Source organism: Nilaparvata lugens, chromosome 12, assembly GCF_014356525.2.
Source record: "Nilaparvata lugens isolate BPH chromosome 12, ASM1435652v1, whole genome shotgun sequence".
NCBI lineage: Eukaryota > Metazoa > Arthropoda > Insecta > Hemiptera > Delphacidae > Nilaparvata > Nilaparvata lugens.
In genome coordinates, this window is record NC_052515.1 from 18,348,791 (window position 1) to 18,366,648 (window position 17,858).

The 17,858-nt window shown below is 35.2% G+C and overlaps 1 protein-coding gene across 2 annotated transcripts in view; it reads left to right on the forward strand.

Annotated features, from left to right (window-relative positions):
• Positions 1–307: 307 nt before the first annotated feature.
• LOC111056520 (glucose-6-phosphate exchanger SLC37A2) overlaps positions 308–17,858 on the forward strand; it is a 57,708-nt gene continuing 40,157 nt past the window's right edge. Inside the window, exons 1-2 of one of the 2 annotated variants that reach the window (XM_039439043.1) lie at positions 308–930; positions 15,127–15,296. In XM_039439043.1, coding sequence (XP_039294977.1) covers positions 839–930; positions 15,127–15,296 — 262 coding nt within the window. In that variant the 5' untranslated portion in view covers positions 308–838. The remainder of the gene's footprint in view (positions 931–15,126; positions 15,297–17,858) is intronic. The other variant, XM_039439044.1, reaches the window with a different exon arrangement.

The following is a 17,858-nucleotide window of genomic DNA, read 5'->3' on the forward strand; positions in this document are numbered from 1 at the left end:
TAGGCTTGGCGTCTACGTGGCGAAAAATCTGTCGCGTTTTTTCTGTTCGTATAACATGGGCCTAATGTAGTGGCTAGTCGCGCATGTAAATTCTATTGGTCGATCCAGCGCACGCGCATTACTTCAAAGTATTAGCAATTTTGAAATGTAATGGCTAGTTGCGCGTGTAAATTCTATTGGTCGATCTAGCGCATGCGCATTACTTCAAAGTATTCATAGTGGAATTGTGGAACACTAGGAACTTCAAGGCCATCTCTGTTTACTGTCGATCGGCTCTCCCATCGAACAGTTGGGGTTCCCCCATTTATTGTAGATTGCAGTCTGTTCATTGTTCATTCATAATACAATTCAGTTCTGTTCTTCAGTGTTCAGTGTTCATCTATAAAGCTACAATCCTACAATGTTCCTTTGTTAACTAATACTGATAAATGTATATGATTAGGTGTTATTCTGAAGAATCTGTTTACAGTTCGGTCAAGTGCTCTTTTGTTGAAAAATCCTTTGTTTTGATAGTTGAGTGAAGATTTCGGGTCTGAAGAATTCTCATTACTGTAGATCTGTAGATTTAAACAAACCTTTTAGCAATTTATAACCCTGCAGTAACTTTTATCTTATCTCCAGTCTCTATGCAAAGAATTAAGAACGTACATTTGCAAACATTTTAATCCTTAGATATTATATTGATGTATCATTTCAAATTATAATTCAAGTAGGCTAGAGATGGTTGCTATCAAAAACTGTTTCAGTTACTATTGCAGAAAAAAGGTTTACTCAACTTGTAAATTGTAGCTCACAATTTCTCATTTTTTGTTAATTTTCAAATAGAGCATTCTTCAATATGTCAACCACCAATGTGCCATTTGGAATAAAAGTTGTTCAGAAAATAGCTGGAACATGTTGTAGCTCTGTAAACTTCAACCGGAATAGATGGTAAGTTCTAAACAAATATTTTAAGTCAGTGTTCATTTGTTCCTTATAGGATTTTTCTTGATCAAAAGTCAATATCAGAATTAACTATATTTTTGCAGTATGTATAGCACTATTTTTTATATGAGTAGGGCCTACAGAGTTATAAGATTAATTATAATTATGAAGGCCATATTGTACCCCAGGCGTCATTTTTCCAGATCGTTGACAAGAAGCAATGTCTCTTATGGGCTATGAGGTAAACCAGACAAGCGTGGAATACGCGCCCTATAAGAGGCCATACATTCTAAAGACTTTATCTATACTATAATAAAGCAAAGAAAAAATAACTGGCTTATACACGTACGGGATAGGAAAATTATGTTTGACGCATCTTCACGTCTGAACTACACTGGAATGATCAACTTGAAATTTTGCATATAGATTCTTAATTAGCCGATAATGGTTTTAGGCTTATTTTCAATTCTTCAAGATTTCATTGAGACAAGTTTTCAGTTTTTCAAGTTCTAAAATAGACCCTTGCGGAGCACGGGCTACCTGCTAGTATTATATAGATATACTAGCCGTCTGGCTCGCTTCGCTCGCCATATCCGTCTAGTCTGGGGGCTCCACCCCCTGGACCCCCGACTGGATCGTCCAAGAGTGAAATCAGCAGGCTCGCTTCGCTCGCCTGCATTTTTTCATTTGAGCATTTTTATCATATGTTAGGACAATCCAGTCGGGGGCCAGACTAAACGTCTGGCTAAACGGATATGGCGAGCAAAGCGAGCCTGACGGCTAGTAATTTATAATATTCCCAGGATTGAAGTAGCAGTGCCCAATCAATTTTTCCGCGATAAATGCATTTAAATCTTCAACTTGGTGCCAACCTAACAAAGTCAACTCAACTTAATGCCAACCTGACAAAATTATTATTAATTTAGTTGCCAGTTAACAACTGTTTCGAAGAGGTACTCTATCTAGATTATAGTTCTATAGTAACATATGATATGGTAATTTGAATTATAATTAAGAGATTGGGAGAAGAAGAATATACATGCTGAAAGACGAACTTTAAACCCTTAAAAACAACCCTTAGAGTTAAAATATTGCCAAAAGATTTCTTAGTGCGCCTCTAAAGGGCCAACTGAACATACCTACCAAATTTGAACGTTTTTGGTCCGGTAGATTTTTAGTTATGCGAGTGAGTGAGTGAGTGAGTGAGTGAGTCAGTCAGTGAGTGAGTGCCATTTCGCTTTTATATATATAGATCAAGTAAATATCTAAGCTAAATTTTTTTTTTATCGTTAACAGTATAAACAATTTTATCTTCTGAAGTAGAAGCGTAACAGAAGCCATTAAAATAGAAAATCAGATTTACCACAACATTTAAATATGATTCACAGAAAACAATGGTAGTATAATTAAATTCAAAGGTAATAGCTTCAAATATTTCTAAAGCAATTAATTAGTGGGGAAACATCAACTCATTAGGAATACCGTGTCAGTAACTGATTCACAAAAATTAGAAACATATGTCGTACGGTAATTACTATCTAGATTTATGACTTCAGTTTTTCAATCATATTGAGGAGTGAGAAATAATATATAATTTATGTCAATGAGTATGATGACTACAATAAAATAAAATAAAAAACAGGTTTAATCATGAAGAAGAGGAAAAACATTATTGATTTTATCTGTTCTATTTGAGGTTTAATTATTTTTCTAACATTATAATTTGTAATTTTCTAGTGGGTTATAATATTGTTATTGGTTGTTTATTTTATGCCTCTTGCTGATAATGCGCCTTTGTAGGTGCATCATGAACATGCATTTCATGCCTGTTTTGCATGTCATGCATGTTCTACCGTTAGTGGCCAGCCAAAAGTATGCATTGCTCTTCCTGACCAGCAGAATACAAAGTGATTTTGAGGGATGAGAACTCTCAACCCTCACTATGTGTGATCTGAGTAAGGCGTTTAATTGTGTGCTGCATGAGAATACTGATGAAAAGAAACTTGGAAATTGTGGCCTAAGAGTGACTGTTCTAAAAACAGTTGCAAGCTATCTACAAAAAATATTGTAAGCGATTCCATTGAAGGGAGAAATCACAAGGTTCAGGGGAGTTGAGAATGGTGTTCCACAGGGCCCTGTATTGGGACCCTTGCTCTTCATTCTTCCAATGAATGACTTTTCAGCAAATGAGGAAGCAGTGGAAACGCAAGGTCTGCAGAACTCCTAAGGGCCAAGCCACATGAAGCGTTTTAGCACTGGCGTCGGACGAGTTGGGAGGGCAGGAAACTCTCCGATTGGCTGACTATCAGCTGATTCCCGAACGCCAACCCAATCAGCTGATAATCTGCCAATCGAAGAGCTTCCTGCCTTGCCGGCTCTTCCGCCGCCAGTGCAAAAACGCCTGAAAAATCGCTCTATGTAGCTTGGCCCTAAGTGATGCAGAAAAAAGGAGGCAGACCAAGAGCCAGTCAAACTACTTCGCTCCTGGCTGGATGGAACGCTCAAATGGAGTCAAAATGTGTCTGAAGTGTGCCTAAAGCTTTCCAGCGTAATTAACCTGCTAAAAAACTCATACGCGTGGTAGGAGGGAGAGTTTGGTGATGGCATATCACTCTCTCTCTCTTCACAGCCACCTCTGGTATAGGCTGATCCTTTGGGGACCTGTGCCAAGAGTGATGGATGTGCTGCTGCTCCAAAAAAGAGCACTCGGTATTATCACTTCTGCAGCAAACAGGTACCACTGTAGACCACTTTTGTGCGATAAAGATCCTTTCCATCTACAGTCAGTATGTGCTGTGCTCTCTGACGCACTTGATGGACAAGGAGAGGTGAAATCCTCAGTCACAATACACGCCGAGCCGCCCATACTTGGATAAGCAGCACTCACAATAGCTACCCATCAACAGCCATACAAATTTTCAACATGTTACCAAATGAATTGAGGAATTAACCTCGGGAGAAATCGCTGAGTATAGTAAAGCAGAAACTTAATGACAGGCTACTCTACTCACTTACAGAGCTCGAAGATGAGCCCCTTATTTGAGGGAGTGGTATCTCCGGAACTAGCCAATTAGGCTACCAACATACTATCGATTCGTGACACTGTCAATCTGGAATCCCTAGTCTTTTACAACGACATTAAGTATTGTGGTGCGCTTCCTGGGGGAGTCACTCTCACCTCCAAGGATAGGACAACACACGTAGGGTGATGTAATGCTGTATCTAAATGCCTCACGTTGGGCTGGCAAATCATGTAAAGCGGTATTTGATGGCTTCACACATGTAGGGTGAATCTTGTACTAAGTCAATGGTGTAGCGGCTATGAATTTTGTAATTGCGTGCGTGGACGCTGAGTGAACACCAGACTGATTGACTCACTACAAGACTCAATACAATTGTCGGAATCGCGGGAGGTCTAAACGCTCGCTCACCCTTGATTCCTCTAATGACAAATTGTATAATGATGAAAATTTTTTATAAGTAGTGTAGCGATCGCTAAACACTGAATACGGATACCTTAAAATTATTACCTGTGAAGAATGAGCATACAAAATCATACAGGTCGAGCAAAAATCCCGATGTAGATAATTTACGGGACTGCGTCTCTAATAAGTTCTGAAGGATTAAAATACGGTATTTGAACCAAATATCGTTCAGAATATACTTCGAGAACAGAGTCTTGTCGGTTTTAAGCTCTATTGTAGGAATTTATATGATCTATGGCTGCCACTGCTGCCAATTGATGTGTTCGCTCCTAAGTCGAGGTAGGTAACAGATAAAAGCTGATATATGAGCAGGTAAGGACAAAGAATAAATATCTCGATCTGACCCCACTCGCTACATCCACTTAGACCTGTTCCAATATCCAGCTTAATTCAATTATTTCAATGATCGTATTCGATCGGTTCTTGATGATATAGAACGTATCAGACACAATAATTGACAGGCTTAAGAAATAATCGAACTCAGAAAGCGAATTAACAAAACTGAAATATATTACAATAAAATATGTAATCATACAGTGCAGATTCAGGATTTGATTTACAGGTTGATAATAATTTGGCATTAACAGAATAGTTAAAAAATTTCTTGTGCTTGCATGATACCATGCGTGATTCAACAGAATTTTACGATTGATAAAATTGAACAATTTTGAAAAAATAGTGAAAAAATGAATTATAAAATATTTTTAAAAATGCTCGGGGTCGTGGTTCAGGCAGCGGAGGATAGTTAATCAACTACGAATTCTTATAAATGTAATACGAATAAATCCTAGACTCTTAAATGCTAAAGCGCTTGTCGGCGTGGCCAATAATTTAACGAAGAAAAATTTATGTTTTTCTGCACTGAAATATTTTCGAAGCGTAGATTGGGGCCCCTTATGACTTATAACTCACGTGAACTTCCTTGGCGGTCGTGGTTTTCTTCTTTAGATCAAAAATCGTTTGATCGGCGGCAATCCAGGCTTTGGTTTCAGCACGTGGGGAATCTTAATTTAAATATCTCCTTCACCGAATTAATTAAGGGATAATTTACTTTAAGCTTTTAAATTTATCGATTGATGAAAACAGAAATTTATAAATAACAAATAGATTGGCCTAAAATATCGGCTCACAAATAGAACATTTAAAAATCGAACAAGAAATTTTACAAATAGGTCTTTGGTAACTATGAAAGAGATCTACACGGTAAGGATTTCAAAAGGGAAGTGCTGCTTTTTTCTCTAAGCTTTTAGGCTAGACCTTGCTTCTCGGAATCTCAATGTAATAATTGCATAAAAATTTGCCATTGGTAGAACGCTTGTGACGTAAACATGACGTCAGTGGCAAGTAGTAGAATACAATTCCTTAATTACAATAATAATTTAATTTATGTAATTCTTAAAACTACTTAATCTTATAGACATAGTTCCTCTCTACAATGTACACGTGCTAGTGTAACTGATAAGGCAGGGTTGGTGTCTGATAATAGATTAACATGTGTTGCTTTCAAACGATCACCGTCTTGGTGCTATTTCTATGCACTGTGATTGGTTTAGACCTACCAAAGAGATTTAATTACCATGTGGTTCAGTTGAATTAAATTATTAATAAATTAATATTCTTGTACAATTTTTATTAGGTTTGAGATTATATAATTAATTTCTGCCATTTTATCAATAATAGAATTTCATGCTATGACCTATTTAGTTACAATAAGACCGACACATAATACAATTTCTTAAATAATAAATAATTTCAACAATAATACATACATTTTATTTTTTATTTTGAATTCTTGATCCTTTATTGATAGTTTTATAATTTTTAGGAATGATATTTTACCTTGCATGAGAACCGGTATGATATTGACAATGCTTTGAATCAGTCAGCTGCGTTCGAACTGTTTTAAAAACATCTGATCGATAGTAAACAAGTGTAACCTCAAAATCGGTGAGCGATTCATAAATAATTTGTGCTTTATTCGCAAAATAATTATAATTTTATTGAATAATTTTCCTAGAAAAATATTCAGTACAGAACGGTACTCTTATCAAATATACAGTTATTGATAAGTAAGCTTTATCGCTCGGTCGCTAACTATTCCTTTAGCAAATTCTTTCATTTTAAAAGGTAATCACAATTTTTCTCTCTTCTCATGAGATCTATTTGAAAAATTCATCACACAAAAGCCCCCAGGATATTTTAAATAGGTAATTGGGAGACGAGTCGAAACAATGACTATTTGAAAAATCCGATATTGTGATGAATACACTATTTCATCTCCTTATTTCTACGAAAACTCAACACTTAACACTAAAAACAATATATCGGGCACTTTTGGCTACGAAAAATAAATAATTGATTGTTCCTTTCATTGGATACAATCGAAATACAATAATTAATGAGGTCTCTTTGGATCCTTCATTAAAACAACTCCACAACTTCCATTCACGGGTGGCTTATGAGCAGACCCCTAACTATAACAACTATACAAGATTTCACATATTACTTCTTAAGATTTGAATAGTATTTGCAACAAATATAGACTTTCATCATTTTTTTCATAGTTATTATAAGTTTCGACTCTTTGGTTTGGCTTTTACATAAATTGGGTGAGAGTGTGATTTTACTTCGGTGACTTGACAATCGTCTACCGTTTGACTCGAGCAATTTCTTATTTGCGCTTAGTACGTTGCGTACAAACAGGGTTACACTTGAAATGGCTTTCTTGATTTTTATCCATGTTGGTTACAAATATTAAGTCCTTAAGATTACATTTATCAATTTGAATTACAATTCATGATCTTTTGATGCAACAGTAATAAATTTCACATTTAAAGGTAAGAATTTCATTTTCTTTGGAGTTTTTTAGAGATACATTCATATATGACATAGAACATGCGCATTTCGTGCAAATTAACATAAATATATATTTTTGGTTGCGTTTTTGCTTATAATTTCACATTAAATAATATGTTACATTAATAATTGAATAACGATATTGCTTGGATTCTGTTAACATTGACTCTAGGATTTCGTACACATTGGTTGGTGGGACGAAGAAAATTATCGAACAGGCATTGGTTCTGAATAGATTTTTCTAGTGATTCTGTATTTCAAGGTTAGATTTACACATTTTTTTCAAATAAACTTTGTTTATTTTCTTTCCTCCTATTCACTACTAATTTCATGTTATTTCTAATTTATAATTATTTTCCGTGGATACTATAATTCTTGTTTCTATTTTTCAGTTGTGCAGATGATACCAGGCGATTGTTTCGGTGATGACTCTGACACGAGACTGATGGCTTGATCAGGTTGGTAAATTTTTAGAGTTGTCTTGTAGTTTTATTTTCTTCTGTTATTAAAGTTGATTTCGGTTTCTTCATTTGAAGTGAATTAATAATATTTCCTTATTGGCTGAGATGTGGTGAAGTTTAGGTTATGTTGATTAACTAGGCTGCAGTAGAAAGATGCTAGTCTGCAAAGATATGATTCGGTGGGTAGGCTGTGATTATGACAAGTTTGATGATTTATGTATTCACAACGTAGCTTCCAATTAATTCAAAATTATTCATTAAGCCCCCATCTAAATTTGATTTCTGTATTTGTTTCAAGTTTCCATTCCAATTTGCAACTATCCGTTTTATTAAAACTTGGTTTAAAACGAATGTGCCGGTGGTGTAGATCGATTCTTACAAACTCGTTTCCTCTTTGTTGGCCGGTAACATGCGGTTTGATATCCTTAAACCTTACATGCCGGTGGTGTCTGTAGGTTTTTTCGAATAATCTTTTTCTTTTTTGCATGCCGGTGTACAGTCTGTTTGATTTTAACCGGACATGACTGCGGTGATTGTAGGTCCTTCTTGATACTATTTTCCTTCTTTCTCGCATGTTGGTGGAAAGCTTGATGTAGGATTTCAGCCTAACATGACGGCGGTGTAAATAGATCCTTTCAGATATTTTTCTTCTTTCTTGAATTGTTTTGCTGCTTGTGTGTTGTTTTGATTCATTGGTTTTTAGTTTCAGTTGTGATTTTGATTTGTAATGTGTTTCTGTTTCATTTCTATTGTTTAGCGGATGATCTTCATGAGTACTGGGTTTATCTGTTGCAGGTGTTGTCCTCGGTGGCTCGGAGATACGGGCGGTCGGTAGTCCAGGCTGCTCTTCAATTTGGTGGGCAACGTCCTTGGACTCCTGGTGTCCGGCGCGCGGTGGTACGGGCTGTTCCTCTACCTGATGGACGTCATCCTCAGCTTGGCAGGTGATGTCGTCCGGCTTCTCTTGGCATTCTGCGGGCGGTGATGCAGGCTGTCCCTCTACCTGATGGATGTCGTCCTCGGCCTGGCGGGCGATGTCGTCCGGTCCCTCTCGACGTTCGGCGGGGTGTGGCACGACTTCAGTCTTGACATTCTCGGTAGGTTGGTCTTCCTTATATGTGTCATGTTCACTTGCCTGTTTTATGACCTCCTCGTCGAGTATGTTTGCTTCCGCATGCATGGGCTCGATCACTGGTCCAATATTGATTTTAATTGTTTGACATTCCTCCTCAATTTGCTGTGTTACCGTCCTGCTTTCCTCTGCTGCTTCCTTCAACTGTTGTTCCAGTTCTTCAAGATCAAGACCTTGTTCATATGCTATCCGCACCTGTCGGACATCTTCAATTATTTCTTCATTTGCTTGTATGTTTCCTTCAACTGCATTTTTTATTGCTTTCAGGATGGCGTCCTCACCCAGCGTGATAACGAGCGTAGGGTCTTCCTCTGATCGTCTGCTTTCTTCATATGCATCGTAGAATGCTTTCAGTCGGAGGCTCACTTCTTGCAAGGAAAGGGTGAGTGTGCGGTCCTCAACCGGCGGCAATGGTTCTGTGACGTTAGATGTGGGCATCTGAACCTCTGGAACGGTGGTACATGGGCGTTTCTCCCGCGCGACATCTTCCGTCCTTGAAGTCGCCGATGTGGCCTCCAGGATGCAGTTCGGATCTTCCATAATTTATCGGATGATATAAAGATGCAAGTGCGTTGAAACGACCGCAAACATGTGAGGTTATGTGAAACGATTATAAGTGAATGATCAGAAATTGAAATAGTGTGAAAAATTTGTTCAATGAAGAAATACAAAAGTGTGATTCGATAAAATGTTCAGTGATGAAGTGAATCAAATTAGCAATATCGTTGACATAAAGCGATGTTAACATAAAGGATACACAATGGATAATGCGATGACAAAGGTACGCCTCTTATAATTTATTATTATTACTATTATAAATATTTTATTCTTATAATTTCTTGCCGCAATTCTATATATAGGCTAGTGTTCTTTGCAAAATTTTATATAAAAGCAGTGATGCTCTGCTTGAATTATTCCGCAATATATCCGTGATTTAATTTTACTTCCCTCTTTATGTTTTAAAAATTTAAAAATGTAAATAACTTCAATCCTCTTTTCTGTAAATTTTTATAAATTGTTTCAATATAGACCTAATATTCTTCAAATAATATGACCTTTCTTATGATATCTCTTATACCTATGACTTATAGTACGACCAATTTTCGAATAACAAGATAATAAAATTCTGAGTTCGATTTTTTCTCTAAAAATTCATCAATCGATAAATTTCTTTTCCGTTCAAAAATTGGGTATGGTACGTCTTGTTATTTTATATAACAGTGAACAGTTAATATTAATTTGAAGAAATTCACAACCATGAATTTTTCAAAAAAAAAAAAAATTTTCCCGTTGTCAGCGCTATAGTATACTGAGCAACTAAATAATCCTCGCAGTCGATTATCCACCTCTTCAATGCCTATCACTGTTGGGCGCCAAATCATGTGGTGCGCTTCCTGGGGGAGTCACTCTCACCTCCAAGGATAGGACAACACACGTAGGGTGATGTAATGCTGTATCTAAATGCCTCACGTTGGGCGGCAAATCATGTGGAGCGGTATTTGATGGCTTCACACATGTAGGGTGAATCTTGTACTAAGTCAATGGTGTAGCGGCTATGAATTTTGTAATTGCGTGCGTGGACGCTGAGTGAACACCAGACTGATTGACTCACTACAAGACTCAATACAATTGTCGGAATCGCGGGAGGCCTAAACGCTCGCTCACCCTTGATTCCTCTAATGACAAATTGTATAATGATGAAATTTTTATAAGTAGTGTAGCGATCGCTAAACACTGAATACGGATACCTTAAAATTATTACCTGTGAAGAATGAGCATACAAAATCATACAGGTCGAGCAAAAATCCCGATGTAGATAATTTACGGGACTGCGTCTCTAATAAGTTCTGAAGGATTAAAATACGGTATTTGAACCAAATATCGTTCAGAATATACTTCGAGAACAGAGTCTTGTCGGGTTTTAAGCTCTATTGTAGGAATTTATATGATCTATGGCTGCCACTGCTGTACAATTGATGTGTTCGCTCCTAAGTCGAGGTAGGTAACAGATAAAAGCTGATATATGAGCAGGTAAGGACAAAGAATAAATATCTCGATCTGACCCCACTCGCTACATCCACTTAGACCTGTTCCAATATCCAGCTTAATTCAATTATTTCAATGATCGTATTCGATCGGTTCTTGATGATATAGAACGTATCAGAAACAATAATTGACAGGCTTAAGAAATAATCGAACTCAGAAAGCGAATTAACAAAACTGAAATATATTACAATAAAATATGTAATCATACAGTGCAGATTCAGGATTTGATTTACAGGTTGATAATAATTTGGCATTAACAGAATAGTTAAAAATTTTCTTGTGCTTGCATGATACCATGCGTGATTCAACAGAATTTTACGATTGATAAAATTGAACAATTTTGAAAAAATAGTGAAAAAATGAATTATAAAATATTTTTAAAAATGCTCGGGGTCGTGGTTCAGGCAGCGGAGGATAGTTAATCAACTACAAATTCTTATAAATTTAATATGAATAAATTCTAGACTCTTAAATGCTAAAGCGCTTGTCGGCGTGGCCAATAATTTAACGAAGAAAAATTTATGTTTCTCTGCACTGAAATATTTTCGAAGCGTAGATTGGGGCCCCTTATGACTTATAACTCACGTGAATTCCTTGGCGGTCGTGGTTTTCTTCTTTAGATCAAAAATCGTTTGATCGGCGGCAATCCAGGCTTTGGTTTCAGCACGTGGGAATCTTAATTTAAATATCTCCTTCACCGAATTAATTAAGGGATAATCTACTTTAAGCTTTTAAATTTATCGATTGATGAAAACAGAAATTTATAAATAACAAATAGATTGGCCTAAAATATCGGCTCACAAATAGAACATTTAAAAATCGAACAAGAAATTTTACAAATAGGTCTTTGGTAACTATGAAAGAGATCTACACGGTAAGGATTTCAAAAGGGAAGTGCTGCTTTTTTCTCTAAGCTTTTAGGCTAGACCTTGCTTCTCGGAATCTCAATGTAATAATTTGCATAAAAATTTGCCATTGGTAGAACGCTTGTGACGTAAACATGACGTCAGTGGCAAGTAGTAGAATACAATTCCTTTAATTACAATAATAATTTAATTTATGTAATTCTTAAAACTGCTTAATCTTATAGACATAGTTCCTCTCATACAATGTACACGTGCTAGTGTAACTGATAAGGCAGGGTTGGTGTCTGATAATAGATTAACATGTGTTGCTTTCAAACGATCACTGTCTTGGTGCTATTTCTATGCACTGTGATTGGTTTAGACCTACCAAAGAGATTTAATTACCATGTGGTTCAGTTGAATTAAATTATTAATAAATTAATATTCTTGTACAATTTTTATTAGGTTTGAGATTATTATAATTAATTTCTGCCATTTTATCAATAATAGAATTTTATTTTATTCACTTTAGTTTTTAATGACACATAAATTTTAACCATTTGTCATTAACCTATAAATATGATTCATTCGAAATGAATAGCCTATTAAATAACTCTATACTATAATATGAGCTCATTGTTTTGAGGTCTAGAGATAACCTATGACAGTGAACAAGACCCTCATGTATTTTACTGTTATCACTATTCAATTCAAGAGTGAAGGTCACTAATCCGCTGTCCTTCTCAGTTACTTATAATCATATATCATATTACTACATGTAGATACTATGATATTTCACTACCCTGTTGAAAAAAAATATTGTTTCTATTCAAAAGCCCTGAATTACACTAGTCTTGTTTGTATTCTGAAACTAAAGATACAAGAAAGTTCCCTAGTTATTAGAAAATTAATAATGCTCACATTTCTACCGGTGAACACATCTTTAAGAACCCCATATGAAAAACAATATAAAGCTTAAATGAATGAAATATTTTTGAAGTTGAGCGTTTTTTTAGATGCGCGTCTATTTAAAGAAAATTTATTTCTGATCTCTACGGTAAAAATCATGTACTTAGTATTATAAATATGATTCACCATCAAGGCTCATATATTTCAATAAATCTCATAATGTAAGAGAATTGTAATTTCAAGGATGAATTGAATTTTACATTTCCTTAAAATTGAGAAATAACTTTATTTGCTAAAAGTTAATATATTTACTATAATTAGCCCACTTCATTGAATGATTCTTACTTCAGTAACACATTTTTTTATCATTATCATAATTACTTTACAGCTGAAATCAATTATCTTTGTTGAAGTATCCAATTCATTAATGATGGGAATTTTCGTAATTACTATAAGCTCAATAATTAAAAGCTAGCACAAGTAGACAAGACTGACTGACCTTTGGTACTGTTCAAGCATTGTACCGACTTTTCGTTCTAGATAAGATTATCGAGAACATTCTAAATTGTTGTATATTATGACAGTAAACATTTAAGTGGTTTGGTTATGAGAAAATGTCTGGAATGAAGAAACTTTTTAGCATTTTTGAGATCATGGTGAATGAGTGATAATTTTTTACCAAAAACTGTATATTTAGATGTTATTATTGCTGAAAATAATATTCGAATTACATTTTCCAATACTCTTAAAATTTTTGATCAAAGTATGTTAAAGTTCTTCAGAATTCAGATTAGATACTTCGTTTATAATATCTTCTGAATTAGGTTACTTCTTTGCTCACCCATAGAATATTTAAAATTATAATAGTGAGGTCCACATTATAATGACAGTGGAGAAAGATAGGATAACAGCGTGGCCTATTCTCAGCCTTGCCACTACCTTCTAGTGATTTGTGCATTATTAAATTTAAATAAATGAAGATAGCAGATACCGGTATATCTGATGAATATTAAATGTTCATTCTTGTTGAAAATAATCAATTATTTTTCATTCATTAAGAAAATTTATTTTCCAATGATCTAATAATGAATTTTAATGGCTGACATTGATCTCATAAATATTTTGTTAATTAATTATATCTACATTATTAAAAACTGATCTGGCAATGTTGCGGAGCTAGAAAAAGATAATGCTATCTGCTTTATCGACAAGGATAGCATCATCAAGACACTTCCGTGTACAGTCGAATTGTACCGTGTACCGAACCTAAAACCAAATATCTACTTGGTTAACCTAAAACCAAATATCTACTTGGTTCTACTTGAATATGTTTATTGTCAATTTCTCGATGAGTTAAATATTTAATTTAATAATAAAAATATAAATTTAATAATATTATCATTCATTATGAAATTTAAGTAGATAATTCATTGTTGCGATTAGCTCTATGTTTGTCATAGCATTAATATGTTTTGACGATATTTTCATCTTATTCAAATGTTTAAGTAAAGTTAATCATTTTGAAAACAATAAATTCTATTCTTCTTGAATATTAATGGGAGAGATTGACTATTAAATAGAATATAAGTTAATGAAAATATAAACGTTTTTCAACTGTTAAAGTTGTAATCCAAAAAATCGAGATCACTATTAGCCTATATCCTTCAAGTGAGTTTTTATTTTAATAAAGACTGATCAGTATGGATGACACATGAAATATGTTTGACGGGAAAATAAATAGCCAAAATATTCATAAATTATTAGAAACTGAGGAGTTTATTCCTAAGATTTCTAAGGAGTGTATTTGGCTGCACTAAAATTGATAGAATCAGAAATACTGATATAAGAGAGGTTTTATCGGTTGCTCCTCTGCATTAAAGAATTATACAAAATAGACGAAACTGGAGCTGTCATATGGATAGAATGCCACCTGAAGAATGCCCCTTGTAGTCCAAAACAATAGACTTACTGGAAAAAGAGATGTAGGGAGGCCGAGTAAGAGATGGGTACCGGAACATCTTAATCAATAAACCTAATCACTGAAGTGAAGATGATGATGATGTTGATGATGATTATTAGAAACTGATTATTAAATTATTGTGATCTTGGAAAAATGTTCTCTAGAGTTCATCTTTGCAATAAATAGATCTCACAAGAATAAATCATTCTGTTCAAGAGAAGAGTTAATTTAAATAGGTTAAGTTATTTTAGGTATGGCCTTACATTCGTTCTTGTTTTTGGAATTCAAATAATATTTTTTGTGTCAATCTGTATAAAAATAATTAAAATAAAACATAATTACATCCTATTACTCCATTAATCAACCTATTTTTTTTTATTTACTTAGCTCAGTTGCATACTTGCCTCACTTACTGGGAGTAGTTTCTAATTTATTACCAAGATAATATTTTAAAATGTACATTGGTTTTAGTGGTTGAGAATATAATTTATAATTCTTAAATTTTCAGGTTTCCTGTGAGTGTTTGGATCCTGACATTCCTCACCTACACATATTACCATGCCACAAGAAAACCAATCAGTGTCGTGAAAACAATTTTGAACAGAAATTGTACGGGTTTAGTACCCCCACCTCACACAAATACATCTGACGAAAACTGGTGTGACTGGAAACCTTTTGGTGAGTATTAAACTTCATCGAATTATTGTACTCTAAAAAAATATAATCTAAAATTCACTTTGTTGTAGTTTAGACACTGTATCTTTGCAAATATTAAAAGATAGTTATTTGTATATCTTGAGTGAAAAATGCCACGTTTCCCCCTGAAGGGAAACATTGACGCCCGAGGCGAAGCTGAGGGCAACAATTTCCCTGAGGGAGAAAAAGCATTTTTCACTCGTGATATACACAGCATTCTCTATGCGCTCTCTGTCGGTAAAAGTTGTAACAACAATGGCGGACTCAACTACAACTATGATGAAGTTCCCGTTTCAAATTCGATTAATTAATGATGAATACTCGTTGGCTGGTATATTGAATAACATGGGATATAAAAAATATTTATACATTTTTATAGTATACTGATATAAAGTTTGTAATAATTTTAGCATACAAACATTATATTTCATATAAATATTGATCAAATGTCTGGTTGAGGTATTGAATTTAGTTTAATGACTACTCTATGTGCTTCCTCATCTGAGTTTAGACCTTCTAACATATTTTAAATGTAAGTTATTAAAATAGAGATTCTTCCCATGTTATTTAAATGGAGTTACTTTTACGCTCTAGGGAGTTTTTCTCTTTTTTCGTCCCGAGAGCGAAAAAGTGACACTTTAGTATTATGTTCCAGGGATTAAAGTATGCACTTCAGACGGTAGGTGGAGGAAAAAGCAATTTTTCTCATGATGAAATCCATTTCTCATTTCATCATAAATAAGTGTTTTAGAAAAAACAATTTTATAGTTGTTTTAGAAAAACACTTACTTATTTATGATGAAATGAGAAATCGATTTCATCATGAGAAAAATTGCTTTTTCCTCCACCTACAAAGATACACAGTGTTTAAGCTACAACAAAGTGTGTCGTCATGGAAAACATCAACTAAAATTTACACTTGACACAGTAATGAAATGAAAAAATTCTTTATTAGGCGGAGTTAGGACTTTAAGTCCTCTCTACCACTCAAGCTCAACATAACAAATGCAATTGAATAAAAAATACAGTGTAACTTAATATATAAATAAAAATACATTAAATAATATAACTACAAAATAGAAACATAATTGGAACAAAACAGTCAATCTGAATTTAGACTAAAAAATCAATTATATAATTCAAGAAACGATAGTAAAAAAAGGAATTATTAATATAATCATTCACACAACATTCACACAGCCCACCAGACCAGTTCCAAGCGCCAACCACAGGCTACCCCCGCTGACCCGCCAACAAAATCCGCTTGACCTCCACCCCAAAGCGAGCACGCCCATCAATGGCCCGTACCGAAGCAGGAAGATTATTCCACAGCCTACAACCAGTGACAGTAAATGATCTCTCAAAAGTCGTCGTTCTATGAATGGGAAAAGCTAGCAGCAAGTTGCCATGCCTTGTTGCACGTTCACCGATCTCAGACAGGAATCTGAAGCTCTCAGACAGATAAATGGAGATTTGGTTTTGATTATTGAGTGAAGCAGAGTCAAAATGTGCAAAGTACGAAGATCATTCAATTTTAGGAGAGATAGCTGTTCATATAAAGGTGTAACATGATCAAATCGTCTAGCATTGAAAATAAATCGAATACAATAGTTCTGTGTACGCTGCAGTCGGTTAGAGAGCTCAACAGTCATGTCGTTCATGACAGTGTCGCAGTAGCTGAAGTGAGGCAGCACAAGAGTCTTGACCAGCATGATTTTGATGTTGAGTGGAAGAAACAGGGCAAATCGTTTCAAGCTATGGATGCAAGCAAACACCCTCTTACAAACAATCTCAACCTGATTGAGCCATGGGAGTGTTTTAGAGATAACAAGACCAAGGTTTTTAACACTCTCGGAATATTCCAACTCGATGCCATTCAACCTCAACCTTAGAACATTCTGAGCTCTGAATCGGTTATGAGTCACAATGATACTCTGTGTCTCACCTTCATTCAATCTCAATGCATGATTATATGCCCAGCCACTAACAGCATCAATATCAGAATTCATCTGCTTGACACATGCATCAGACTCACCTGCAGAAAAATGTTTATAGATCTGAAGGTCATCAGCATACAGATGAAATTTGCAGTGTTTTATGCATTTTGCGATGTCATCGATGTAGAGAGAGAACAGAAGAGGCCCAAGAACAGAGCCTTGGGGGACTCCTCGGGTTACATTTCTCCATGAAGAGACCTCATTATTGGCCCTGACACACTGTTGGCGATTCGATAAGTAAGACTCGATCCATTTTACACAACCCTCTCCAAAACCAAGATTTCTTAATTTCAGAAGGAGGAGTGGATGATGAACACAGTCGAACGCCTTTGAAAAATCGAATAGTGTCAGAATAGTACCCTGACTACTATCCATAGCTGACCTGATATCCTCAGTAACTTTGAGCAGAGCAGTGGTCGTACTGTGACGTGTGCGGAACCCAGACTGAAAGGTAGACAGAAGATGGAAACGTTCTAGAAAAACAGAAAACTGCTGATGAACAAGTTTCTCGAGACATTTAGACAGAGCTGGGAGAATACTGATAGGC